This window comes from Anomaloglossus baeobatrachus, chromosome 9 (assembly GCF_048569485.1).
Source record: "Anomaloglossus baeobatrachus isolate aAnoBae1 chromosome 9, aAnoBae1.hap1, whole genome shotgun sequence".
Classification (NCBI taxonomy): Eukaryota; Metazoa; Chordata; class Amphibia; order Anura; family Aromobatidae; genus Anomaloglossus; species Anomaloglossus baeobatrachus.
In genome coordinates this window covers 230,938,673-230,966,323 of record NC_134361.1, presented here as the reverse complement: position 1 = coordinate 230,966,323, position 27,651 = coordinate 230,938,673, and the positions used below count along the sequence as shown (strand labels likewise).

Here is a 27,651-nt window from a genome sequence, read left to right as displayed (position 1 = left end):
CTTTTGAAAGCGGAAGTGCTGTGCACACGTGGTGCAGACATGGCGGAGAAGAGGCCGCGGCTGCTGCCGGTGAGGAGACCGGGAGGAATGAGTAACGGCAGGAAATGTGCTCGGGGGGCTGAGGGGGTCCTGTATGAGGCGTTATACCCAGGGGCAGGATGGGAGCATTGGTGCATGCTGGGAGTTGTAGTTCAGCCACAGCCTGTGTGTACTATTACCCTTACTGGTGTTTTTGGCAGGGAATGCTTGTACTTGTAGTTCTCCTGCGCCCTATAGAGCCAGAACTGACACATCTCACTGCTGAGGGTTTGCTGCATTGTACCCAGTCTGGGCAACCCCAGTGTATAGAAAGGAGTCCCACCAGTGTATAGAAAGGGGTCCCCCCAACCCCAGTGTATAGATAGGAATCCCCCCCAACCACAGTGTATAGAAAGGGGTCCCCCCCCCAACCACAGTGTATAGAAAGGGGTCCCCCCCCCCAACCCCAGTGTATAGAAAGGGGTCCCCCCCCCAACCCCAGTGTATAGAAAGGGGTCCCCCCAACCCCAGCGTATAGAAAGGGGTCCCCCCAACCCCAGCGTATAGAAAGGGGTCCCCCCCCAACCCCAGTGTATAGAAAGGAATCCCCCCAACCACAGTGTATAGAAAGGGGTCCCCCCCAACCCCAGTGTATAGAAAGGGGTCCCCCCCAACCCCAGTGTATAGAAAGGGCTCCCCCCCAACCCCAGTGTATAGAAAGGGCTCCCCCCCCAACCCCAGTGTATAGAAAGGGGTCCCCCCAACCCCAGTGTATAGAAAGGGGTCCCCCCAACCCCAGCGTATAGAAAGGGGTCCCCCCAACCCCAGCGTATAGAAAGGGGTCCCCCCCAACCCCAGTGTATAGAAAGGAATCCCCCCCAACCCCAGTGTATAGAAAGGGGTCCCCCCCAACCCCAGTGTATAGAAAGGGGTCCCCCCCAACCCCAGTGTATAGAAAGGAATCCCCCCCCCAACCACAGTGTATAGAAAGGGGTCCCCCCCCAACCCCAGTGTATAGAAATGAATCCCCCCCAACCACAGTGTATAGAAAGGGGTCCCCCCCCAACCCCAGTGTATAGAAAGGGGTCCCCCACCCAACCCCAGTGTATAGAAAGGGGTCCCCCCCCCAACCCCAGTGTATAGAAAGGGGACCCCCCCCAACCCCAGTGTATAGAAAGGGGACCCCCCCCCAACCCCAGTGTATAGAAAGGGGACCCCCCCAACCCCAGTGTATAGAAAGGGGACCCCCCCAACCCCAGTGTATAGAAAGGGGTCCCCCCCCCAACCCCAGTGTATAGAAAGGGGTCCCCCCCCAACCCCAGTGTATAGAAAGGGGTCCCCCCCAACCCCAGTGTATAGAAAGGGGTCCCCCCCCCAACCCCAGTGTATAGAAAGGGGTCCCCCCCCCAACCCCAGTGTATAGAAAGGGGTCCCCCCCCCAACCCCAGTGTATAGAAAGGGGTCCCCCCCAACCCCAGTGTATAGAAAGGGGTCCCCTTCCAACCCCAGTGTATAGAAAGGGGTCCCCCCCCAGCCCCAGTGTATAGAAAGGGGTCCCCTTCCAACCCCAGTGTATAGAAAGGGGTCCCCCCCAACCCCAGTGTATAGAAAGGGGTCCCCAGTGTATAGAAAGGGGTCCTCCCCCCAACCCCAGTGTATAGAAAGGAGTCCCCAGCCCACCCTGTCACCTAGCAGCAAAGGTAGTTTTACCATTTTATTCACACCCTTCCAGTCGGGATGCTCTGGGGTCCCAACGTTATACCCCCCCCATTTTGGTTTAGGATTTATCACATGACTGCTTCTGGTGGTGACATGAGGGGCCTCCACTACTGTAAAAGACATTGTAAGTGGCCCCCATACTCACTGCACAGACCCCATCCCACCGGTCTGCTTGCTGCATCTTCAGGTGGAGAATCACAGGACCGCTGCAGACAATCAGTGGTCCTGAACGGCTGCAGCCTTCATGTCCCGTCCGAGCCAAAACAAAGCTTGTTTTCTGATTTGGACAATATTTGAATGCTGCAGCGGATCAGGATTATGGATGGGCTGCAGCGGATCAGGATTATGGGTTGGCTGCAGCGGATCAGGATTATGGGTCGGCTGCAGCGGATCAGGATTATGGGTCGGCTGCAGCGGATCAGGATTATGGGTCGGCTGCAGCGGATCAGGATTATGGGTCGGCTGCAGCGGATCAGGATTATGGGTCGGCTGCAGCGGATCAGGATTATGGGTCGGCTGCAGCGGATCAGGATTATGGGTCGGCTGCAGCGGATCAGGATTATGGGTCGGCTGCAGCGGATCAGGATTATGGGTCGGCTGCAGCGGATCAGGATTATGGGTCGGCTGCAGCGGATCAGGATTATGGGTCGGCTGCAGCGGATCAGGATTATGGATGGGCTGCAGCGGATCAGGATTATGGATGGGCTGCAGCGGATCAGGATTATGTGTCGGCTGCAGCGGATCAGGATTATGGGTTGGCTGCAGCGGATCAGGATTATGGGTCGGCTGCAGCGGATCAGGATTATGAGTCGGCTGCAGCGGATCAGGATTATGGGTCGGCTGCAGCGGATCAGGATTATGGGTCGGCTGCAGCGATCACGTGATGCCCCCTACCGGAAGGAGCAAGGAGACCAGCAGGGGGCAACACCGAGGACCAGCATCAATCCAGCAGGTCTCCCTGATTATTCAGGCTGTGCCCACGCGGCTTATTTTAATCAAAATCATCCCGAGTCTGAGAATCCTGCCTCGCTGTGCACACGCTGCTTCTTTTTTCCTTGCAGATTTTGTTGCAGCGTGTCAATTGTTCTGCATTTATTTCCTGCGTTTCTATAATCCGCTGCACAGCTTCATCACTACAGGGGATTATAGCGCAGCACTTTGCCTCACACCGTGCATCCAGCATACGGTGTGGTGTGTGAGGCTCTCCGTAGCTCAGTAACCGGGGTCATCATGGTGTTTACAGTCCAGGGTTATCATGGCAGTGATCACATTAGAGACCCGATCACCAGGGAGGGGTAAGTGATCCCTCGCCCTGCCTCCTGAATGCTCCAATCGCACTGATCGCAGCATTCAGAGGGTTAAACTGCCGGTAGTAGAGCGGGCCCCGCTCCGAGCAGAGAGAGCGACATCAGCCGGAGACCCCGCGATCCCCATGACTCCAAGGCACAAAGAAGCAGGAAAAAACGTGCAAATGCAATAAAAAATGCGTGGGGTTTTTTTCTGCATTTTTTTCTGCCAAAACATACTTATTTTATATGTAGAAAAGAAGCGCACGAAAAAAGCAGTGTGTGCACAGGGCCTTATGTGGTGTATATTGTCCCTTCACTTTGGTCCCATTACAATCCCTGTAAGTGTAGTAGATCTGCCCGGCCAGTGTAGCAAACCCTCAGCTGTGAGTATGAGCCACTGCCTGGAGCAGCCGTTATTCGGGGGTCCGGGACAATCCCCTGTGGTGGTGGTGACGGCGCTTCCATCAATCGGGCACCAATTACCGCAGTCCAGAAGCGGCTGTGCTGTGTGTGCCGGCCGGCGGTCTCCTGGCCTGGACTCTGGACTCATATACACCTGTAGGGTTGTGAAGGTCGGGTCAGGAGACCGCCGGCCGGTCCAGAAATCAGGCGGTACCGGCACCATTTTTCACGGATGAATGGAGGATCATCTAGTCTAGACGGAGCCCTCAGCTGTGAGGTGTTTGGGCCACCCCGGTCTCCAGCCTTTGGCTGTGACTGACGGCAAAGTCCATCTTACATGGCGAGGACCTGAGCACAAAGTGTAGGAGCAATTGTGGACGGTTCTGCAGACTGAAGAGCATTTCTCATGTGTCTGCAGGTGGTCTCCGGGACCCCCTGATCTCAGGGACGTAATGTGGATAGGGCGATGATCACACTTGCACTAAGCGTTCGCTCCATTCCTTGTCCTTGGGGCTGATGGAGATGGCCGAGTTCAGCGCTCTGCTCCAGGGATTTTCTCTCTGATTTGTCTGTGACTTTTTGCCTTGCTCGGACCTTTATAAAACCTTCCCCTTGGCTCTGGCTCCTGATAATAATTCTTTTTGTCTTTTCCAGGAATCTGAGGAGAAAATAGACTGGAGAAAGTATAATGCAGAAAGTAAGCTGCGTCCCTTTTGTGGGTCGCCTCCCCCTCGTCCCTTTTGTGGGTCGCCTCCCCCTCGTCCCTTTTTGTGGGTCGCCCCGCCCCCTCGTCCCTTTTTGTGGGTCGCCCCGCCCCCTCGTCCCTTTTTGTGGGTTGCCCCGCCCCCTCGTCCCTTTTTGTGGGTTGCCCCGCCCCCTCGTCCCTTTTTGTGGGTTGCCCCGCCCCCTCGTCCCTTTTTGTGGGTTGCCCCGCCCCCTCGTCCCTTTTTGTGGCTCGCCTCGCCCCCTCGTCCCTTTTTGTGGGTCGCCTCGCCCCCTCGTCCCTTTTTGTGGGTCGCCTCCCCCTCGTCCCTTTTTATGAATACTAACAACCTGAAAACCTTTGCAAATTGCAGAAAAAGAGCAGCTAAAAAAATGGAAGGAGCAAAAGTTGTTAAAAAGGTTGGAGAAGATGCAGGGACCGAAACCGGGAGAGGACAAAACACCGAAACGGGTGAAGAAAAGGAAGCGGGAATCACAGGGTACGGTCAGAGGGCTGAGCGCATGCTGGGAGTTGTGGTGTGTAAGCGTCCGCGGGGGTCAGGGCTGATGATGGCGCCCTTCATTGTCTCCCCCTCAGGTCGCCCGTACACGGTGAGTGTGGCATTACCCGGCTCCATCATGGACAATGCCCAGTCCCCGGAGCTGCGCACGTACCTGGCCGGACAGATCGCACGGGCCTGCGCCATTTTTCGTGTGGATGAGATAGTGGTATTTGATGAGACCGGAGAAGGAGCGACGTACGTACCGCGCAGGTGACAGCGAGCGATGGCGGCCGTCCGTGATTAATGCCATATGTTCTCTCTGAATTACAGAAGCGTGGAGGGAGAGTTCGACGGGGTCTGGAAAAAAGGCCACGGGTGTGTGCAGATGGCGCGACTGCTGCAGTACCTGGAGTGTCCACAGTGAGTACAGAGCGCTGTCCTAAGGTGTGTGCACATCGACACGCCGTACCCCAGGGGTCGGGAATATAGGGCTGCGAGCCGGGTGCGTGCACATCGACACGCCGTACCCCAGGGGTCGGGAATATAGGGCTGCGAGCCGGGTGCGTGCAAATCGACACGCCGTACCCCAGGGGTCGGGAATATAGGGCTGCCAGCCGGGTGTGTGCACATCGACACGCCGTACCCCAGGGGCTGGGAATATAGGGCTGCGAGCCGGGTGTGTGCACATCGACACGCCGTACCCCAGGGGTCGGGAATATAGGGCTGCGAGCCGGGTGTGTGCAAATGGACACGCCGTACCCCAGGGGTCGGGAATATAGGGCTGCGAGCCGGGTGTGTGCAAATGGACACGCCGTACCCCAGGGGTCGGGAATATAGGGCTGCGAGCCGGGTGTGTGCACATCGACACGCCGTACCCCAGGGGTCGGGAATATAGGGCTGCGAGCCGGGTGTGTGCACATCGACACGCCGTACCCCAGGGGTCGGGAATATAGGGCTGCGAGCCGGGTGTGTGCACATCGACACGCCGTACCCCAGGGGTCGGGAATATAGGGCTGCGAGCCGGGTGCGTGCAAATCGACACGCCGTACCCCAGGGGTCGGGAATATAGGGCTGCGAGCCGGGTGTGTGCAAATCGACACGCCGTACCCCAGGGGTCGGGAATATAGGGCTGCGAGCCGGGTGTGTGCACATCGACACGCCGTACCCCAGGGGTCGGGAATATAGGGCCGCCAGCCGGGTGTGTGCACATCGACACGCCGTACCCCAGGGGTCGGGAATATAGGGCTGCGAGCCGGGTGTGTGCAAATCGACACGCTGTACCCCAGGGGTCGGGAATATAGGGCTGCGAGCCGGGTGTGTGCACATCGACACGCCGTACCCCAGGGGTCGGGAATATAGGGCCGCCAGCCGGGTGTGTGCACATCGACACGCTGTACCCCAGGGGTCGGGAATATAGGGCTGCGAGCCGGGTGTGTGCACATCGACACGCCGTACCCCAGGGGTCGGGAATATAGAGCTGCGAGCCGGGTGTGTGCAAATCAACACGCTGTACCCCAGGGGTCGGGAATATAGGGCTGCGAGCCGGGTGTGTGCAAATCGACACGCCGTACCCCAGGGGTCGGGAATATAGGGCTGCGAGCCGGGTGTGTGCAAATCGACACGCCGTACCCCAGGGGTCGGGAATATAGGGCTGCGAGCCGGGTGTGTGCAAATCGACACGCCGTACCCCAGGGGTCGGGAATATAGGGCTGCGAGCCGGGTGTGTGCAAATCGACACGCCGTACCCCAGGGGTCGGGAATATAGGGCTGCGAGCCGGGTGTGTGCAAATCGACACGCCGTACCCCAGGGGTCGGGAATATAGGGCTGCGAGCCGGGTGTGTGCAGATCGACACGCCGTACCCCAGGGGTCGGGAATATAGGGCTGCGAGCCGGGTGTGTGCAAATCGACACGCCGTACCCCAGGGGTCGGGAATATAGGGCTGCGAGCCGGGTGTGTGCAAATCGACACGCCGTACCCCAGGGGTCGGGAATATAGGGCTGCGAGCCGGGTGTGTGCAAATGGACACGCCGTACCCCAGGGGTCGGGAATATAGGGCTGCGAGCCGGGTGTGTGCAAATGGACACGCCGTACCCCAGGGGTCGGGAATATAGGGCTGCGAGCCGGGTGTGTGCACATCGACACGCCGTACCCCAGGGGTCGGGAATATAGGGCTGCGAGCCGGGTGTGTGCACATCGACACGCCGTACCCCAGGGGTCGGGAATATAGGGCTGCGAGCCGGGTGTGTGCACATCGACACGCCGTACCCCAGGGGTCGGGAATATAGGGCTGCGAGCCGGGTGTGTGCAAATCGACACGCCGTACCCCAGGGGTCGGGAATATAGGGCTGCGAGCCGGGTGTGTGCAAATCGACACGTCGTACCCCAGGGGTCGGGAATATAGGGCTGCGAGCCGGGTGTGTGCAAATCGACACGCCGTACCCCAGGGGTCGGGAATATAGGGCTGCGAGCCGGGTGTGTGCAAATCAACACGCCGTACCCCAGGGGTCGGGAATATAGGGCTGCGAGCCGGGTGTGTGCACATCGACACGCCGTACCCCAGGGGTCGGGAATATAGGGCTGCGAGCCGGGTGTGTGTACATCGACACGCTGTACCCCAGGGGTCGGGAATATAGGGCTGCGAGCCGGGTGTGTGCACATCAACACGCTGTACCCCAGGGTCAGGAATATAGGGCTGCGAGCCGGGTGTGTGCAGATCGATACGCCGTACCCCAGGGGTCAGGAATATAGGGCTGCGAGCCGGGTGTGTGCAAATCTATACGCCGTACCCCAGGGGTCGGGAATATAGGGCTGCGAGCCGGGTGTGTGCACATCGACACGCTGTACCCCAGGGTCGGGAATATAGGGCCGCGAGCCGGGTGTGTGCAAATCGACACGCCGTACCCCAGGGGTCGGGAATATAGGGCTGCGAGCCGGGTGTGTGCAAATCGACACGCCGTACCCCAGGGGTCGGGAATATAGGGCCGCGAGCCGGGTGTGTGCAAATCGACACGCCGTACCCCAGGGGTCGGGAATATAGGGCCGTGAGCCGGGTGTGTGCAAATCGACACGCTGTACCCCAGGGGTCGGGAATATAGGGCTGCGAGCCGGGTGTGTGCAAATCGACACGCTGTACCCCAGGGGTCGGGAATATAGGGCTGCGAGCCGGGTGTGTGCATATCGACACGCCGTACCCCAGGGGTCGGGAATATAGGGCTGCGAGCCGGGTGCGTGCAAATCGACACGCCGTACCCCAGGGGTCGGGAATATAGGGCTGCGAGCCGGGTGTGTGCAAATCGACACGCCGTACCCCAGGGGTCGGGAATATAGGGCCGCGAGCCGGGTGTGTGCAAATCGACACGCTGTACCCCAGGGGTCGGGAATATAGGGCTGCGAGCCGGGTGTGTGCACATCGACACGCCGTACCCCAGGGGTCGGGAATATAGGGCTGCGAGCCGGGTGTGGCTCTCTTGATGGCTGCATCTGTCTCGCAGACATACCTTTAATAAAAAAACAAAAAACCCATATTTTCCGGTTTGTAAGACGCCCTTCTTTTCCCCCCAAAACTGGGGAAAATTGGGGGTGCATCTTACAAACCGCATATGGCATTGTGGTGGCGCAGGGTCGGTGATACTGGGGGCTTGTGGGGTGTCGAGGCGGCGAGCCTGCAGTAGCTTGCGGACTACGGACTGCTTTGAATCTCCCGTAATTGATGAGATCGACTTCAAGAAAATGGCCGTGGAGGCGGTGCATGGGCAGATAGGACTCTGCGGCCATTTTCTCGAAGTCCATCGCGTCGATCTGCTCACGCACCGCGGCCATTTTCTTGAAATCGATCTTGTCAACTGTGGGAGATTTAAAGCAGCCCGCCGGCAGATGACTGGCGCCTGCCGCCATGACACCCCTCGCAGCAGTGTCGCCTCCACACACTCACCCTCTTGAGCCGCGACACCCCCCCCCCCCTTTCCCCCGGTGAATATGGCTCTCACAGACTTTTACATTTTATAATATGTGGCGTTCATGGCTCTCAGCCAAAAAGATTCCCGACCCCCGCCGTACCCAATTCATCGGCCACATCGGTAATCCGGCTCTCCGTGCGATTACTGGCTTTGGCACCACATCAAATATGCGTCACCCTAACAATGATGTTGCACCAGGCCGGCAAATCAAAAGAAGAGCAGCGGATGCCGTCACGTAGGGAACTGCAAATCGACCAACCACTAGCAGCAGCATATAGTGCTTTGCAAAAGTGTTCAAACCCTTCAGATTAGTATTTATATAAAAGCAGCAGCCATAAAGGGAATCTCAGCAGGTTTTTGCCTCCTAATCTGAGAACAGCATAATGTAGGGGCAGAGATCCTGATTCCAGCAGTGTTTCACTTACTGGGTTGCTTAGTGCAGTTTTGATAACCTCCTGCTGATTAAACAGTGATTTTATCATTACAGGACTACTTGGCTGCTGCAGGTAGTCCAGTATATTCATGAGCTCTGTATAACTGCTAGATCTGCAGTAGAGAAAACAGGGATCTTATCAAAATGACAGCAAACAGCCCAGTAAGTGACACATTGCTGGAATCAGGTCTCTGTCTCTACAGATGGGGGAGTAAACACCTGGTGACAGATTCCCTTTACTGTGTAAGTTTGGAGCTGTCACAGCATGGAGGGTTGAATACTTTTGCAATCAGCTGGTGTACACTGACAGCCGCCCGTCTTGCCGCCATCAGTACGCTCACTTGCTCCTCTTTTCTTTTGTAGGTATTTGAGAAAATCCTTCTTCCCCAAACACCCGGATCTGCTGTTTGCAGGTAGTGACACGATATCCGGACGATACCGGGGTCGGGGTGTGAGGCATTGGCCGCGCCGGCGTCATATATTTTGTGTTAACCCTTTCTAGGGCTCCTCAATCCTCTGGACAGTCCCCACCATGTGAGGATGGACGAGGCGTCTAAGTACCGGGAAGGAGTAGTCACCGATCGACCCACCAAGGCCGGCCGGGGCTCGTTCGTGGACTGTGGGATGCGGCAGGTACAGGACGCCTAGTAAAGGGGGGATAGGATTAGTCTGGTCGGAGCCGTCATTTATCCTATCCTTGTAGGAGGTGCAGATCGACAAGCGGCTCCAAACCGGGCTCCGAGTCACCGTGCAGATGCAAACCGAGAAGCCCGGTAAGTGGTCACCGGCCCCCGAATATCAGATCCTATTACCTGTCACACCTGGGGCGGCACCGAACCATCACCAGGAGGAAGGAGGTCACGTCCTCCTCCCGTTACCCTCATTATTGGGAGAAGAGTTGCAGTACCAGACACTGCCCAGTGCTAATGGGGGCGCTATTCTAATAATGGACAACCCCTTTAACCAGAGGGGGCTCCTTACCAACGCTTACACCCAAATCCGGAGGTCAGCGCTCCAGTGACTCGTGCATGCGTCCCACCAGTATGTGCAGACACGTCCGCCCCTCGAAAGTGAGCAGTGCTGTACATCACCTTTAATAAAGGGGTTAAAGGGGTTGTCCTATTCAGCAGTCGGATCCCTCCATGCCGATCTAGAAATTGGGGATAGGAGATGACTTTTATACTGGAGGGGTCCGACCGCTGGATAGGAGATGACTTTTATACTGGATGGGGTCCGACCGCTGGATAGGGGAGGGCTTTTATACTGGAGGGGGGTCCGACCGCTGGATAGGGGAGGGCTTTTATACTGGAGGGGGGTCCGACCGCTGGATAGGGGAGGGCTTTTATACTGGAGGGGGTCCGACCACTGGATAGGGGAGGGCTTTTATACTGGAGGGGGTCCGACTGCTGGATAGGGGAGGGCTTTTATACTGGAGGGGGTCTGACCGCTGGATAGGGGAGGACTTTTATACTGGAGGGGGTCTGACCGCTGGATAGGGGAGGGCTTTTATACTGGAGGGGGTCCGACTGCTGGATAGGGGATGACTTTTATACTGGAGGGGGTCTGACCGCTGGATAGGGGAGGGCTTTTATACTGGAGGGGGTCCGACTGCTGGATAGGGGATGACTTTTATACTGGAGGGGGTCCGACCGCTGGATAGGGGATGACTTTTATACTGGAGGGGGTCCGACCGCTGGATAGAGGATGACTTTTATACTGGAGGGGGTCAGACTGCTGGATAGGGGAGGGCTTTTATACTGGAGGGGGGTCCGACTGCTGGATAGGAGAGGACTTTTATACTGGAGGGGGTCTGACTGCTGGATAGGGGATGACTTTTATACTGGAGGGGGTCCGACTGCTGGATAGATGATGACTTTTATACTGGAGGGGGTCAGACTGCTGGATAGGGGAGGGCTTTTATACTGGAGGGGGGTCCGACTGCTGGATAGGAGAGGACTTTTATACTGGAGGGGGTCTGACTGCTGGATAGGGGATGACTTTTATACTGGAGGGGGTCCGACTGCTGGATAGATGATGACTTTTATACTGGAGGGGGTCTGACTGCTGAATATGGGATGACTTTTATACTGGAGGGGGTCCAACTGCTGGATAGATGATGACTTTTATACTGGAGGGGTCCGACTGCTGGATAGGGGAGGGCTTTTATACTGGAGGGGGTCCGACCGCTGGATAGATGATGACTTTTATACTGGAGGGGGTCTGACCGCTGGATTGATGATGACTTTTATACTGGAGGGGGTCCGACTGCTGGATAGGGGAGGGCTTTTATACTGGAGGGGGTCCGACTGCTGGATATGGGATGACTTTTATACTGGAGGGGGTCTGACCGCTGGATAGATGATGACTTTTATACTGGAGGGGGTCTGACCGCTGGATAGGGGAGGGCTTTTATACTGGAGGGGGTCCGACTGCTGGATAGGAGAGGACTATTATACTGGAGGGGTCCGACCGCTGGATAGATGATGACTTTTATACTGGAGGGGGTCTGACTGCTGGATACGGGATGACTTTTATACTGGAGGGGGTCCGACTGCTGGATAGGGGAGGGCTTTTATACTGGAGGGGGTCTGACCGCTGGATATGGGATGACTTTTATACTGGAGGGGGTCCGACTGCTGGATAGGGGATGACTTTTATACTGGAGGGGGTCCGACTGCTGGATAGGGGAGGACTTTTATACTGGAGGGGGTCTGACCGCTGGATTGATGATGACTTTTATACTGGAGGGGGTCCGACTGCTGGATAGGGGAGGACTTTTATACTGGAGGGGGTCTGACCGCTGGATAGATGATGACTTTTATACTGGAGGGGGTCTGACCGCTGGATAGATGATGACTTTTATACTGGAGGGGGTCCGACTGCTGGATAGGGGAGGGCTTTTATACTGGAGGGGGTCTGACCGCTGGATATGGGATGACTTTTATACTGGAGGGGGTCCGACTGCTGGATAGGGGATGACTTTTATACTGGAGGGGGTCCGACCGCTGGATAGGGGATGACTTTTATACTGGAGGGGGTCCGACTGCTGGATACGGGATGACTTTTATACTGGAGGGGGTCTGACTGCTGGATACGGGATGACTTTTATACTGGAGGGGGTCTGACCGCTGGATAGGGGAGGGCTTTTATACTGGAGGGGTCCGACCGCTGGATAGATGATGACTTTTATACTGGAGGGGGTCTGACTGCTGGATATGGGATGACTTTTATACTGGAGGGGGTCCGACTGCTGGATACGGGATGACTTTTATACTGGAGGGGGTCTGACCGCTGGATATGGGATGACTTTTATACTGGAGGGGGTCTGACTGCTGGATACGGGATGACTTTTATACTGGAGGGGGTCTGACTGCTGGATATGGGATGACTTTTATACTGGAGGGGGTCTGACTGCTGGATAGGGGATGACTTTTATACTGGAGGGGGTCTGACTGCTGGATACGGGATGACTTTTATACTGGAGGGGGTCCGACCGCTGGATAGGGGATGACTTTTATACTGGAGGGGGTCCGACTGCTGGATAGGGGATGACTTTTATACTGGAGGGGGTCTGACTGCTGGATATGGGATGACTTTTATACTGGAGGGGGTCTGACCGCTGGATAGGGGATGACTTTTATACTGGAGGGGGTCCGACTGCTGGATAGGAGATGACTTTTATACTGGAGGGGGTCTGACCGCTGGATAGGAGAGGACTTTTATACTGGAGGGGGTCTGACCGCTGGATAGATGATGACTTTTATACTGGAGGGGGTCTGACTGCTGGATATGGGATGACTTTTATACTGGAGGGGGTCTGACCGCTGGATAGGGGAGGACTTTTATACTGGAGGGGGTCCGACTGCTGGATACGGGATGACTTTTATACTGGAGGGGGTCCGACTGCTGGATACGGGATGACTTTTATACTGGAGGGGGTCTGACTGCTGGATAGGGGATGACTTTTATACTGGAGGGGGTCCGACTGCTGGATACGGGATGACTTTTATACTGGAGGGGGTCCGACTGCTGGATAGGGGAGGGCTTTTATACTGGAGGGGGTCCGACTGCTGGATAGAGGATGACTTTTATACTGGAGGGGGTCCGACTGCTGGATAGGGGAGGGCTTTTATACTGGAGGGGGTCCGACTGCTGGATAGGGGAGGGCTTTTATACTGGAGGGGGTCCGACTGCTGGATAGATGATGACTTTTATACTGGAGGGGGTCCGACTGCTGGATATGGGAGGGCTTTTATACTGGAGGGGGTCCGACTGCTGGATAGGGGAGGGCTTTTATACTGGAGGGGGTCTGACCGCTGGATAGGGGATGACTTTTATACTGGAGGGGGTCTGACCGCTGGATAGGGGATGACTTTTATACTGGAGGGGGTCCGACTGCTGGATAGGGGAGGGCTTTTATACTGGAGGGGGTCTGACCGCTGGATAGGGGATGACTTTTATACTGGAGGGGGTCTGACCGCTGGATAGGGGATGACTTTTATACTGGAGGGGGTCTGACCGCTGGATAGATGATGACTTTTATACTGGAGGGGGTCTGACTGCTGGATATGGGATGACTTTTATACTGGAGGGGGTCTGACCGCTGGATAGGGGATGACTTTTATACTGGAGGGGGTCCGACTGCTGGATACGGGATGACTTTTATACTGGAGGGGGTCCGACTGCTGGATACGGGATGACTTTTATACTGGAGGGGGTCTGACTGCTGGATACGGGATGACTTTTATACTGGAGGGGGTCCGACTGCTGGATAGGGGAGGGCTTTTATACTGGAGGGGGTCCGACTGCTGGATAGAGGATGACTTTTATACTGGAGGGGGTCCGACTGCTGGATAGGGGAGGGCTTTTATACTGGAGGGGGTCCGACTGCTGGATAGGGGAGGGCTTTTATACTGGAGGGGGTCCGACTGCTGGATAGGGGAGGGCTTTTATACTGGAGGGGGTCTGACCGCTGGATATGGGATGACTTTTATACTGGAGGGGGTCCGACTGCTGGATAGGGGATGACTTTTATACTGGAGGGGGTCCGACCGCTGGATAGGGGATGACTTTTATACTGGAGGGGGTCCGACTGCTGGATACGGGATGACTTTTATACTGGAGGGGGTCTGACTGCTGGATACGGGATGACTTTTATACTGGAGGGGTTCTGACCGCTGGATAGGGGAGGGCTTTTATACTGGAGGGGTCCGACCGCTGGATAGGGGATGACTTTTATACTGGAGGGGGTCTGACTGCTGGATATGGGATGACTTTTATACTGGAGGGGGTCCGACTGCTGGATATGGGATGACTTTTATACTGGAGGGGGTCCGACTGCTGGATAGGGGAGGACTTTTATACTGGAGGGGGTCTGACTGCTGGATATGGGATGACTTTTATACTGGAGGGGGTCCGACTGCTGGATATGGGATGACTTTTATACTGGAGGGGGTCCGACTGCTGGATAGGGGAGGACTTTTAGGCTATGTGCCCACGGGCGCTCGTACCTGCGGATGTATCCGCAGGTACGAGCGCATGTTTCCCGCAGCTGCCCGCTGGCGTCCACAGCTATTTTTACCTGCTAGATTACAGCGGAATAGCTGCGGGAAACATGTGGACATTCATGCGGCTTAACTGCGGACGTCCCGGCCTCTATTCTCCATAGCGGAGGGCTGGGACATCCGCAGGTAATTCTGCATGAATAGTTGACATGCAATTATACATGCGGATGCCGACATCAGCCGCACTTTCCGCAGCGTGGACACAGCACTCCCCATGTCCCATAGGATAACATGGGGAGTGACTGTACATGCTAAAACCTGCGGATTTATCTGGAAAATCCAGAAAAATCCGCAGGTTTTCCGCGGCAAAATCTGCACAAACAAGCTCCTGTGGGCACATAGCCTAATACTGGAGGGTTCCGAGTGCTGGATAGGGGAGGGCTTTTATACTGGAGGGGGTCCGACTGCTGGATAGGGGAGGGCTTTTATACTGGAGGGGGTCCGACTGCTGGATAGGGGAGGGCTTTTATACTGGAGGGGGTCCGACTGCTGGATAGATGATGACTTCTCCTCCCCGGGCAACCTCTTTAATAAATATTCTGCCCTGTCTGTGTACAGGGGGCTTCTCGGGAAGGAGTTGCACATTGGGGACCCTCACTAACGCATTCTACATCCGGCAGATTACATGTATGTCCTCTATTTCCAGATCCAAAAGTGAGAAGAGGACTGGTGGTGTCTCCGCAGCAGCCGAGGACGGAGGACGGCATATACTGGGGGTACCGGGTGCGGCTGGCCTCGTGCCTCAGTGAGTCTCAGGATCCACCTCTGTTCTTGCCTTGTGTCGGTGTCACGGACCGCTGCTTGCAATCACCTCTGTTCTTGCCTTGTGTCGGTGCCACGGACCGCTGCTTGCAATCACCTCTGTTCTTGCCTTGTGTCGGTGCCACGGACCGCTGCTTGCAATCACCTCTGTTCTTGCCTTGTGTCGGTGCCACGGACCGCTGCTTGCAATCACCTCTGTTCTTGCCTTGTGTCGGTGCCACGGACCGTTGCTTGCAATCACCTCTGTTCTTGCCTTGTGTCGGTGCCATGGACTGCTGCTTGCAATCACCTCTGTATTTTAGGTGCGGTTTTCACAGAGTGCCCCTTTAAGGACGGCTATGATCTTACCATCGGAACGTCAGAACGAGGGCGCAGCGTGGAGGAGGCGACCCTGCCGGGCTTTCGGTTAGCATCGGAGCCTTTATTTGAAGGGGGGGGATCTTCGGGTGCCCCCATCACATTCTGACCTGACTCCATACTGCAGTTATTATACCTCTGTGCTTGGGCTGTGTCCGGGGTTGATGTAGGACCCTGCGGTTCTTTCTTCTGTGCCCCTCGGGTCCTGCAGAAAGTGCCCCTTTAATTTTAACCACTCTTAGTTTGTATTTTCCATAGTGACGTTTATCTTTTTACATGTTGTCAGAAATGCGTTGGTTGTGTTTGGGGGTCTCCAAGGCCTGGAGGCGAGCGTGGACAGTGACCAGAACCTGGACGTAGAAGACCCCAGCGTCTTATTCAGCCATTACCTAAACACGTGTCCAGGGCAGGGCAGCCGCACCATCCGGACCGAGGTGAGCAAACACGGCTGCATTTCTAGAAGACCTCAGTCTAGAGGGTCCCTGGATTCTTTTATAGTTATTGTAGCTGTGACCAGTCACTTTCATTTCTGAGCTGCAGTACCGGACACTGCCTATGGCCAGGAGTGGCGCTGTGTGTTCCACTTATGAGCTATAATGACCAATGCAACACACAGCGCCACTACTGAATATAGGCCTTGTCTGATACTGCAGCTCAGACCGATGAAAGTAAATGGTCAGAGCTGCAGTACTGGAGACAACCTATGGCCAGGAGTGGCGCTGTGTGCTCCACTGATTATGAGCTATAATGGGCAATGCAACACACAACGCTGCCATATGGTGTCAGGTACTGCAGTTCATGGCCAGGAGTGGCGCTGTGTGTTGCAATGCCCATTATAACTCACAATCTGTGGAACACACAGCGCCACTCCTGCCCATAGGTTGTCTCTGGTACTGCAGCTCAGACCAATGAAAGTAAATGGACTGAGTTGCAGTACCGGAGTCTGCCTATGGCCAGGAGTGGCGCTGTGTGTTGCATTGCCCATTATAGCTCATAATCAGTGTAATGCACAGCGCCACTCCTAGCCATAGGTTGTCTCTGGTACTGCAGATCTGACCATTTACTTTCATAGGTTGTCTCCAGTACTGCAGCTCAAACCGATGGCCAAGAGTGGCGCTGTGTTACACTGATTATGAGCTATAATGGGCAGTGCAACACACAGCGCCACTCCTGGCCATAGGTTGTGTCCGGTACTGCAGCTCAAACTGATGAAAGTAAATGGTCAGAGCTGCAGTACCGGAGACTACCTATGGCCAGGAGTGGCGCTGTGTCTTGCATTGCCCATTATAGCTCATAAGTGGAACACACAGCGCCACTCCTGGCCATAGGTAGTCTCCGGTACTGCAGCTCTGACCATTTACTTTCATCGGTCTGAGCTGCAGTCCAGACCAGGCCTATATTCAGGAGCGGCGCTGTGTGTTGCATTGCTCATTATAGCGCATAAGTGGAACACGGCGCCGCTCCTGACCATAGGAAGTATCCGGTACTGCAGCTCAGACCGATGACCGTACCGGTGACTGCCATGAGTGGCGCTGTGTGTTGCACTGCTCATTATAGCTCCTAATCAGCGTCAGTCCCTGCTATCTGCACATTGCACTGTTTACAGGGGGTGAACCCCTCTTCAGGCCGGGGTTACACTCCACAGGTCGCCCAACTAAAGATGGCAGCTCAGTGCTAGTAAATGGGGCGGAGCTGTGACCACACAGGTCCAGACGACCTGTCTTTTGCTGCCCCGTTCCCTCGCAGCGGATAGCGCAGGCTTTGACCGGTCACCGTGTAGCCCCAGCCTAAAGTCTGCAGCTATTTAACCCTTTCCACAATTGGAGAAACCTTATAAGTTTCTTTTTTTCCCCTCCGCTGTGTAGGAAGCCATATTGATCTCACTCGCCGCATTAAAACCCCAACTAGAAGTTGCAGGCCAGCAGCCGGAGGAAAGCTGAATGTGCACGGACCTCCCCCGAGGAGCCGAGGGGCGCGGACATTGTATATATGGACAGAGATTGTCGTCAATAAATTTAATGGATTGAAAAATTGGATTTCTCTCTAGTTCTATTTGGTGGTCCTTTAGAAACACCTCCGGAATGGTGGGGGCTGGTCCGCGCTGGAGGCTGGTCCGCGCTGGAGGCTGGTCCGCGCTGGAGGCTGGTCCGCGCTGGAGGCTGGTCCGCGCTGGAGGCTGGTCCGTGCTCGCCATCGTCTGTGCCAGATGTCATTTGCCTCCCGCGGTGATGGCCTTCACGTTGCTTGAGCCCTTCAGAATATTGGGAACAAACAGTAGCCCGGAGGCGCGCTCAATGGTCTCGATGGGGACCAAGAAGCGCTCCAGGGGGATCTTCTCGTCTACGGGGCAGTTGGGCATCACGTAGGGCCGCAGTTCTAGCTCTCCATTGTGCTTCTCTAAGACGACCACCTTGAAGAAGTGCGTGGGGACGGCGACGTGGTTGTCACCGATGACTTGGTACTTCACGTACGTTTTCCCGTCGGCTTCCGTTCTGTAAAGAGAGGGGTGAGGTGTAGAGTCTCCCAGGATCCGCAGCGTGTTATCACCGCGTCACTCACCTCGGTAAGAACAGGGGTCCGGTGCACACGTACACGCTCCTGTTCCTCCTGGACAGGCCCCGGCAGGATCTCTCCAGGGTGTTCCAGGCGTTCCGATTAAGATGTGGATTCTGGGGGGAAAAAATAAGTGCAGCCGTGGACTACAACTCCCAGCACATCGGATTGTTTTGCAATGAACAGGTATCTGCTGCCACACTGTCTACTGCCTTGGTGCTATATACCTGGACTAGTCATATGTACCGTATTTTTCAGTTTATAAGACACACCCCAAGTTTAGAGGGGAAAAAATGGGATCTGTCTTATAATCCGGTGGTGGAGCGGGGGGGGTCACACGAGGCAGGGGCGGTGGTGGAGCGGGGGTCACAAGAGGCAGGGCCGGTGGTGGAGCGGGGGTCACAAGAGGCAGGGGCGGTGGTGGAGCGGGGGTCACAAGAGGCAGGGGCGGTGGTGGAGCAGGGGTCACGAGGCAAGGGCGGTGGTGGAGCGGGGGTCACGAGACAGGGGCGGGGGGTCACAAGAGGCAGGGGCGGTGGTGGAACGGGGGTCACAAGAGGCAGGGGCGGTGGTGGAGCGGGGGTCACACGAGGCAGGGGCGGTGGTGGAGCGGGGGTCACACGAGGCAGGGGCGGTGGTGGAGCGGGAGTCACACGAGGCAGGGGCGGTGGTGGAGCGGGAGTCACAAGAGGCAGGGGCGGTGGTGGAGCGGGGGTCACGAGGCAGGGTCAATGCTGCGGTATCTGTCGGCAGTGGTAACTGTGCTGGAGGTTTCAAATAATGGCACCCAGAGTCGGCGCATGCGCAGCAGATTGAGGTCTCTGCTCAATGACAAGCCGAGATCTTATCTGCGCACGCGTCTCCCCCGGGCGCCATTTTCTTTAAGTCCACTGCTAAGAGATCAACGGGCCGGAGGCGGCGCGTGCACAGATGAGATCTTGAGCTGAGATCGCTGACTCTGGGCGCCATTATTTGAAGCCCTCACAGCTGCAGACCCGACACGGCGCGCAGCAACCCTCTCCACCACTCCCCCCAGTAAGCTACATTTGGATTATAAGACGCACTAAAAGTAAGGGGTGCGTCTTATCTGAATGTAGCTGGTGGGGGAGAGAGGTAGGGGCACTGTTAGGGCTGTGGGCAGTGAGAGCTTCAAATAATGGTACCTGGAGTTGGCGCATGCGCAGATGGGGCTCTCGGCTCAAAATTTCATCTTCACACACGCTGCCTCGGGCCCATTCATGTCCCAGCAGTGGACTTAAGGAAAATGGCGCCTGGAGGTGGCGCATGCACAGATATCTCAGCTTGTCCTTGAGCCGACAGCTCAATCTGCGCACGTGCCGCCCTCGGGAGCCATTTCTTTGAAGCTCTCGCAGTCCCAGCAGTTTCCAAGGACACCCACTGCACCCCCCTGCTCCACCACCGCCCCTGCCTCCTGTGATCCCGCTCCACCACCGCCCCTGCCTCCTGTGATCCCGCTCTACCACCGCCCCTGCCTCCTGTGATCCCGCTCTACCACCGCCCCTGCCTCCTGTGATCCCGCTCCACCACCGCCCCTGCCTCCTGTGATCCCGCTCCACCACCGCCCCAGCCTCCTGTGACCCCGCTCCACCACCGCCCCAGCCTCCTGTGACCCCGCTCCACTACCGCCCCAGCCTCCTGTGACCCCACTCCACTACCGCCCCAGCCTCCTGTGACCCCGCTCCACTACCGCCCCTGCCTCCTGTGACCTTGCTCCACCACCGCCCCTGCCTCCTGTGACCTTGCTCCACCACCGCCCCTGCCTCCTGTGACCTTGCTCCACCACCGCCCCTGCCTCCTGTGACCCCGCTCCACCACCGCCCCTGCCTCCTGTGACCCTGCTCCACCATCGCTGCCGCCCCTCTCCAGTAAGACACCACCGGATTATGAGACTGACTCCACCATTTTTTTTTTTTTTCTCTGAATGAGTCTTCTAAATCGAAATTTACGATACTTTTCTAATGTTTAACAGCCCCTTTAAAGGGTTGTTCTACTGAGCTGAGGTGTAATACCTGAGACTGCCTCTACAGTGTGCGGCGCTGTTCTGGCTCCATACACTGTTCATTCATCTATATAGAGGAGCGGCTAATCAGTGGGGGATGCAGAGCTTCGGACCATTGTCAAGTAGCCTATGTTAGGGCTAGGTAATCAATACCTAGTCCTGGACAGTCCCTGTGATCCTTCTCTGACATTGGAGACTGTAGACGCTGGCTGTGCAACACATCCGTCAGCAGCGAACAGAGCAGCTGTTAGCCAACCATAAATGCTGCTGTCAATTTCTCACCTCATTTAGTGTGTGTGTGGTCCAGGGGCGCAAAGAGACCTCGGGGTGCTGACTTCTTGCCACGACAACCAGGGGCCTGCTCAGGTCCCCAAAGTCTGCCATGCCGGGACTCCTATGAAGACCAGCCTGTGGTTGTTGTTCTCAGGAGACCTTCATTTTCACTATGTACTGATATATTACAATATATAGGCCTGGCCAGGGTGGTGTAAGGAAATCCCTACTCTCTACAACATTGGGGCCCTCTGCACAGTGATGGGGACTGCCACCGGTATTAAGCTTTCAGCATGGCGGCTCGGATTGGCAGCCTGAGCCTCGTTCATATTGATGTGATGCGACTACGTTATAGGCTACAAGACTGGGACCCCTTCAGTTTAATCGTACCTCCCCTATCATGCTCCTGGATCAGGCAGTATAACCATTTTTCTATGTCTTTCTATTGGAGGTTTTTGTTATTCCGCAGCACCGACTGCCCAAGTCTGTGCTGCTCTGAACTAGTCCATGTCCTGCTTGGCTGCTGTCTACGGGGAGGGAGCGAGCGTCATGACCAGGCAGCGCTCGTTCCACCACTGAAGCCGGCATATAGGAGGACGCTGCATAGTTTAGCCCAGCACAGACTCGGGGGGTCGGTGCCGCGGAATAGCAGCAAACAGTGATTTAAATAAACAATTATACGGCCCTGTTCTGCCTTTTAGAAGTGGAGGAACGCTTTAAAGTGACCTGAACTTCGGGTTTGGATCACTTGGTGGATTGTCTGTATCCAGACCGTGCAGATACCGTGCACCTGACTTATGGCAAAACTACAACTCCCAGCATGCCCCGGCAGCCTATAGCCTGACAGAAACCAACCTGAGGGTAAACATTGCTCAGTATGAATGTCTCGTCCATTGCCTTTTGGCTCCACCTATGGTTTGCCGCAGCTGCCAGATGCCCCCGGTCAAACCCACTGCCGCGGTAGTCTGAATTGGTAGCCCGGTGATAGTGGTGCACGGAGTCATCTTCTATGAATTCGGAGTCTTCGCGGGTGGCGTCGCCCTGTATCCGTTCCCCATTAAGCTGCTCCAACACCCAGACCGGGCCCCGGAGCCGGGGGTCATAGCTCAGGACATGGGACTGGCGGGTCTTCAACTGACTCAGCCCTGGTAAACCAAACCTGGTGATACCGGAGGAGGGAGGCCGGGAGATGTCCGAGGCTGCCTCAACTATTAGAGGCTGGAGGATTTTAGGACCTCTGTCATCCTTAAGTTTCCAGCTGGTCAGACCTGCACCGAGGGCCACTCCGACTGCCAGGGAGGCCCCGGAAAGCAGAAGACCCCGAGATAGCCTCATCCTCCTAATGGCTGCAGCCTACGTCCATCAAGGCAGACTCCTGTAAGAGAAAAACCGGAGGACCCCCATTACACTCCTAATGCGGGGCCACACCTCGTGTAGATGTACAGCGCTGTGCACAAGGTTTAGGTACGCGCGGGGAAAGTGCTAGGTCCACGTGCTCAAAGTCAGATGATCTGTGGGATTATAGTGCGGAAGTGACCAACCATCCAAACACACGGGAATGAAACAGCTTAAAACTGGGTGAGGAACAGACAAACTGCTGCAAAGGTGAGGTTGTGGAAGACTGGTTCATGTCACAGGTCATACAAACTGGTAAGACTGAGCGCAGCGACAAGACACTCGGGGGCGGAACGAGCGCAGCGACAAGACACTCCGGGGCGGAACGAGCGCAGCAACAAGACACTCGGGGGCGGAACGAGCGCAGCGACAAGACACTCGGGGGCGGAACGAGCGCAGCGACAAGACACTCGGGGGCGGAACGAGCGCAGCGACAAGACACTCGGGGGCGGAACGAGCGCAGCGACAAGACACTCGGGGGCGGAACGAGCGCAGCGACAAGACACTCGGGGGCGGAACGAGCGCAGCGACAAGACACTCGGGGGCGGAACGAGCGCAGCGACAAGACACTCGGGGGCGGAACGAGCGCAGCGACAAGACACTCGGGGGCGGAACGAGCGCAGCGACAAGACACTCGGGGGCGGAACGAGCGCAGCGACAAGACACTCGGGGGCGGAACGAGCGCAGCGACAAGACACTCGGGGGCGGAACGAGCGCAGCGACAAGACACTCGGGGGCGGAACGAGCGCAGCGACAAGACACTCGGGGGCGGAACGAGCGCAGCGACAAGACACTCGGGGGCGGAACGAGCGCAGCGACAAGACACTCGGGGGCGGAACGAGCGCAGCGACAAGACACTCGGGGGCGGAACGAGCGCAGCGACAAGACACTCGGGGGCGGAACGAGCGCAGCGACAAGACACTCGGGGGCGGAACGAGCGCAGCGACAAGACACTCGGGGGCGGAACGAGCGCAGCGACAAGACACTCGGGGGCGGAACGAGCGCAGCGACAAGACACTCGGGGGCGGAACGAGCGCAGCGACAAGACACTCGGGGGCGGAACGAGCGCAGCGACAAGACACTCGGGGGCGGAACGAGCGCAGCGACAAGACACTCGGGGGCGGAACGAGCGCAGCGACAAGACACTCGGGGGCGGAACGAGCGCAGCAACAAGACACTCGGGGGCGGAACGAGCGCAGCAACAAGACACTCGGGGGCGGAACGAGCGCAGCAACAAGACACTCGGGGGCGGAACGAGCGCAGCAACAAGACACTCGGGGGCGGAACGAGCGCAGCAACAAGACACTCGGGGGCGGAACGAGCGCAGTCGCAGAAACCACGATCGGATCCAGGGGGCCCACGGATTTCAGCTCCTGCTTCAGGTGAATGTGTGTCCGCATCGGGCCCCCTCTTCACCAGGCCCCAGTCACAGCCACTGCACACTGCTAATTTGCAGGCCGAGCCCTTCTACGGCATCACATGAAAATTACTTGTGGCAGGAGCAAAGTCAGTGGAGCAGAGTACCAGCGTGCAGCAGCGTGATGAGGTCATGCCAGCCCAGGAAGAGCTCAAGAAGGAGGACATATATACACCAGAATGTGCTCAGGAAGAAGATATATGTACACAAGGAGGGGCCTAGGATGGGGACAGAAACCAGGATGGGGATATATATATACCAGAACGTGGCACAGGAGGAAGATATACATACCAGGAAGGGCCCAGGATGGGACAAATAAACCAGGATGGGGACATTCTGTATTTGTTTATACCAGGAGAGGGTCCCAGTATGGGGCCTTATGTACCAGGAGCAGAACATATATGCTAGGAAGGGGACAATAAACCAGAATGGTGACATATATACAAGGATGGGGGACAAAGCTACAAGCATGGGATGGGAAAGCTGGGTGAAAGAGGCTCTTTTCCCTCAGCACCCAGCTTTCCTATGCTCTGATATCCTGGGAAAGCTGTATAGCAGAGCATGGGAAAGCTGCATGTTAAGGGAAAGATGTATAGCAAAGCAGAGTGCTGAGGACACGATGGATATCAGAACATAGGAAAGCTGGATGCTGAGGGAAAGAGCTGAATGTAGGCATCATCATCCCGCACCCCGAGCGTCGGCGTAGTCATCCCGCACCCCGAGCGTCGGCGTCGTCATCCCGCACCCCGAGCGTCGGCGTCGTCATGCCGCACCCCGAGCGTCGGCGTCGTCATGCCGCACCCCGAGCGTCGGCATGCCGCACCCCGAGCGTCGTCATGCCGCACCCCGAGCGTCGGCGTCGTCATGCCGCACCCCGAGCGTCGTCATGCCGCACCCCGAGCGTCGTCATGCCGCACCCCGAGCGTCGGCGGCGTCATCCCGCACCCCGAGCGTCGGCGGCGTCATCCCGCACCCCGAGTGTCAGTGTAATTAACCCGCACCCCCAGTGTTAGTGTACGGTGGAGGCCCAGGTCCAAATTTTGCATCGGAGGTCTTTGAACTCTAGTTACGCCACTGGGTATACTGCATCAGCGAGGCGTCCCCCAGGCAAAGATACCAAAGCAGACTGGGGTTCCCAAATGTACTGTTCAAGTCCCTCACATGTGCACGAAATCAGGAACCGGGGGCAGAAAACGTCAGCTCTAAACTGAGGAGTCATACTGAAATATTTGGCACAATAGTGAGGGGCTGCACGGGCACACACAGTGCAGGGTCCTGTAGGTTCAGGGGCTGCATTTCAGCAAATGAAGAGGGGAATTTGGTCAGGATTATTGGTGTCCTCACTGCTGAGAAATCCAGCCAGATACTTATCCATCATGTGACACCATCAGGGGGAGTCTGATTGGCTCCAAATGTATTCTGCAGCCGGAAAACATCCTCAATCATCCAGCCAATGTGATTAAGGAGGAGGAGTCCTGGAGGTCGATGTCCCGTCCCCCGCAGAGCCCCGGAGGCGATGTCCCGTCCCCCGCAGTGCCCAGGAGGTGATGACCCAGCCCCTGCAGAGCCCCGGAGGTGATGACCCAGCCCCTGCAGAGCCCCGGAGGTGATGTCCCGTCCCCCCGCAGAGCCCCGGAGGTGATGACCCGGCCCCCGCAGAGCCCCGGAGGTGATGTCCCAGCCCCTGCAGAGCCCCGGAGGTGATGTCCCGTCCCCCCGCAGAGCCCCGGAGGTGATGACCCGGCCCCCGCAGAGCCCCGGAGGTGATGACCCAGCCCCTGCAGAGCCCCGGAGGTGATGACCCAGCCCCTGCAGAGCCCCGGAGGTGATGTCCCGTCCCCCGCAGTGCCCAGGAGGTGATGACCCAGCCCCTGCAGAGCCCCGGAGGTGATGACCCAGCCCCTGCAGAGCCCCGGAGGTGATGACCCGGCCCCCGCAGAGCCCCGGAGGTGATGACCCGGCCCCCGCAGAGCCCCGGAGGTGATGACCCGGCCCCCAGAGGTAATGATCCGGCCTCAGCAGAACTTTGATCTTACATGATCCAGTCTGTCTCAGATCACAAGGCTCCACACAAGCCTCATACACAGATCTGGGGTCAGGTCTCTAAGATGTTTGGAACAACCTCCTGCCGAGATCCTTTATAAACTATGTACAAGTGATGAAGGCAAAAGACAGTCACCAAATATTGCTGATGCAATTAGATTTCTCATTTGTTTATTCACTTGCATTTTGTTGAACGGTTGCAGAGTTTGGTACAGAAGTGAATCCTCAGTGTGCACAGTGCTGGTGTGGCGCCCCTGACCCGGTCAGGCACCACTGAGTACTGCACCCGTGCTGGGACAGTGCTTCCAGGGAATCCTAAAGGCCAGAATGAGGTGTGTACGCACAGACACATAGCAACCAGTTTCACCCACACCAGTAGAGGGGTCCCTTGGGCAGTCTCCAGAGGGGGGCTAGCTTTCAAATCTTATCGAGAGGTGTAGCGGAGGGGCTGGGAGCTAAAGTGCAGAGGTTGTAAGGAAAGGAAGGAGAGCCAGTCTGGTAATGGAGCGCGGCAGATCCGCGCGCTCACACTAGTCCGACTGGCGGGGGAGAATGGTCACCGGGTAGTCAGAGAAAGAGGTGCTCCTGGTGACTAGGCACGTACGGGGTACAGGTCCCTAGAGCAGACTCCAGTTTAACTATCTGCTAAACCTGCTGGTGAGGGGAACTACAAGTACCTCACAGAGTCCGAGCCTCAGCAGCAACGCAGGGACCCATAAGGAGACAGAGCCTGAAGCCATCTCACCTGGTCCACGCTGCCGGCAAACGGGCCAAACACAGGGGAGAAAAGGCAGTAGCGGCTCCCTGGATAGACCCCCATGGTACTTCAAGTCAGGGGTTATCCGAACACAGAAGTGCTAGGAAGGCGAGCTAACAGGTGACCCTCAGACTGGCCTGAAGGAGCGCCTGGTCCTACCTGGTTCATCACAGCAACGCCCGCGTCGCCTCACAGCAACGCCCGCGTCGCCTCACAGCAACGCCCGCGTCGCCTCACAGCAACGCCCGCGTCGCCTCACAGCAACGCCCGCGTCGCCTCACAGCAACGCCCGCGTCGCCTCACAGCAACGCCCGCGTCGCCTCACAGCAACGCCCGCGTCGCCTCACAGCAACGCCCGCGTCGCCTCACAGCAACGCCCGCGTCGCCTCACAGCAACGCCCGCGTCGCCTCACAGCAACGCCCGGGTCGCCTCACAGCAACGCCCGGGTCGCCTCACAGCAACGCCCGGGTCGCCTCACAGCAACGCCCGGGTCGCCTCACAGCAACGCCCGGGTCGCCTCACAGCAACGCCCGGGTCGCCTCACAGCAACGCCCGGGTCGCCTCACAGCAACGCCCGGGTCGCCTCACAGCAACGCCCGGGTCGCCTCACAGCAACGCCCGGGTCGCCTCACAGCAACGCCCGGGTCAGCTCACAGCAACGCCCGGGTCAGCTCACAGCAACGCCCGCGTCACCTCACAGCAACGCCCGCGTCACCTCACAGCAACGCCCGGGTCACCTCACAGCAACGCCCGCGTCACCTCACAGCAACGCCCGCGTCACCTCACAGCAACGCCCGCGTCACCTCACAGCAACGCCCGCGTCACCTCACAGCAACGCCCGCGTCACCTCACAGCAACGCCCGCGTCACCTCACAGCAACGCCCGCGTCACCTCACAGCAACGCCCGGGTCACCTCACAGCAACGCCCGGGTCACCTCACAGCAACGCCCGGGTCACCTCACAGCAACGCCCGGGTCACCTCACAGCAACGCCCGGGTCACCTCACAGCAACGCCCGGGTCACCTCACAGCAACGCCCGGGTCACCTCACAGCAACGCCCGGGTCACCTCACAGCAACGCCCGGGTCACCTCACAGCAACGCCCGGGTCACCTCACAGCAACGCCCGGGTCACCTCACAGCAACGCCCGGGTCACCTCACAGCAACGCCCGGGTCACCTCACAGCAACGCCCGCGTCACCTCACAGCAACGCCCGGGTCAGCTCACAGCAACGCCCGGGTCACCTCACAGCAACGCCCGGGTCACCTCACAGCAACGCCCGGGTCACCTCACAGCAACGCCCGGGTCACCTCACAGCAACGCCCGGGTCACCTCACAGCAACGCCCGGGTCACCTCACAGCAACGCCCGGGTCAGCTCACAGCAACGCCCGGGTCAGCTCACTGCAACGCCCGGGTCAGCTCACTGCAACGCCCGGGTCAGCTCACTGCAACGCCCGGGTCAGCTCACTGCAACGCCCGGGTCAG

The 27,651-nt window shown here is 57.4% G+C and overlaps 2 protein-coding genes across 3 annotated transcripts in view; one reads left to right on the top strand and one right to left on the bottom strand.

Moving 5' to 3' along the window:
- Nucleotides 1–17,738, top strand: SPOUT1 (SPOUT domain containing methyltransferase 1). 2 transcript variants are annotated; one of them, XM_075324741.1, is made up of 12 exons: nucleotides 1–83; nucleotides 4,082–4,125; nucleotides 4,505–4,630; nucleotides 4,729–4,888; nucleotides 4,964–5,053; nucleotides 9,388–9,437; nucleotides 9,527–9,657; nucleotides 9,728–9,797; nucleotides 15,235–15,333; nucleotides 15,653–15,755; nucleotides 15,994–16,141; nucleotides 17,573–17,738. In XM_075324741.1, the coding sequence occupies exons 1-12, from the start codon at nucleotides 40–42 to the stop codon at nucleotides 17,645–17,647; spliced, it is 1,140 nt and encodes a 379-aa protein (XP_075180856.1). In that variant the 5' UTR covers nucleotides 1–39; the 3' UTR covers nucleotides 17,648–17,738. The 2 variants fall into 2 exon arrangements, with proteins under 2 accessions (XP_075180856.1, XP_075180857.1); XM_075324742.1 differs by having other exon boundaries at nucleotides 20–69; nucleotides 4,083–4,125.
- ENDOG (endonuclease G) overlaps nucleotides 17,708–27,651 on the bottom strand; it is a 13,750-nt gene continuing 3,806 nt past the window's right edge. The window contains exons 2-4 of the mRNA XM_075324743.1: nucleotides 21,409–21,928; nucleotides 18,267–18,376; nucleotides 17,708–18,199 (exon numbers count right to left, since the gene is read on the bottom strand). Of these exons, the coding sequence (XP_075180858.1) occupies nucleotides 17,917–18,199; nucleotides 18,267–18,376; nucleotides 21,409–21,888 (873 nt within the window). The 5' untranslated portion in view covers nucleotides 21,889–21,928 and the 3' untranslated portion in view covers nucleotides 17,708–17,916. The remainder of the gene's footprint in view (nucleotides 18,200–18,266; nucleotides 18,377–21,408; nucleotides 21,929–27,651) is intronic.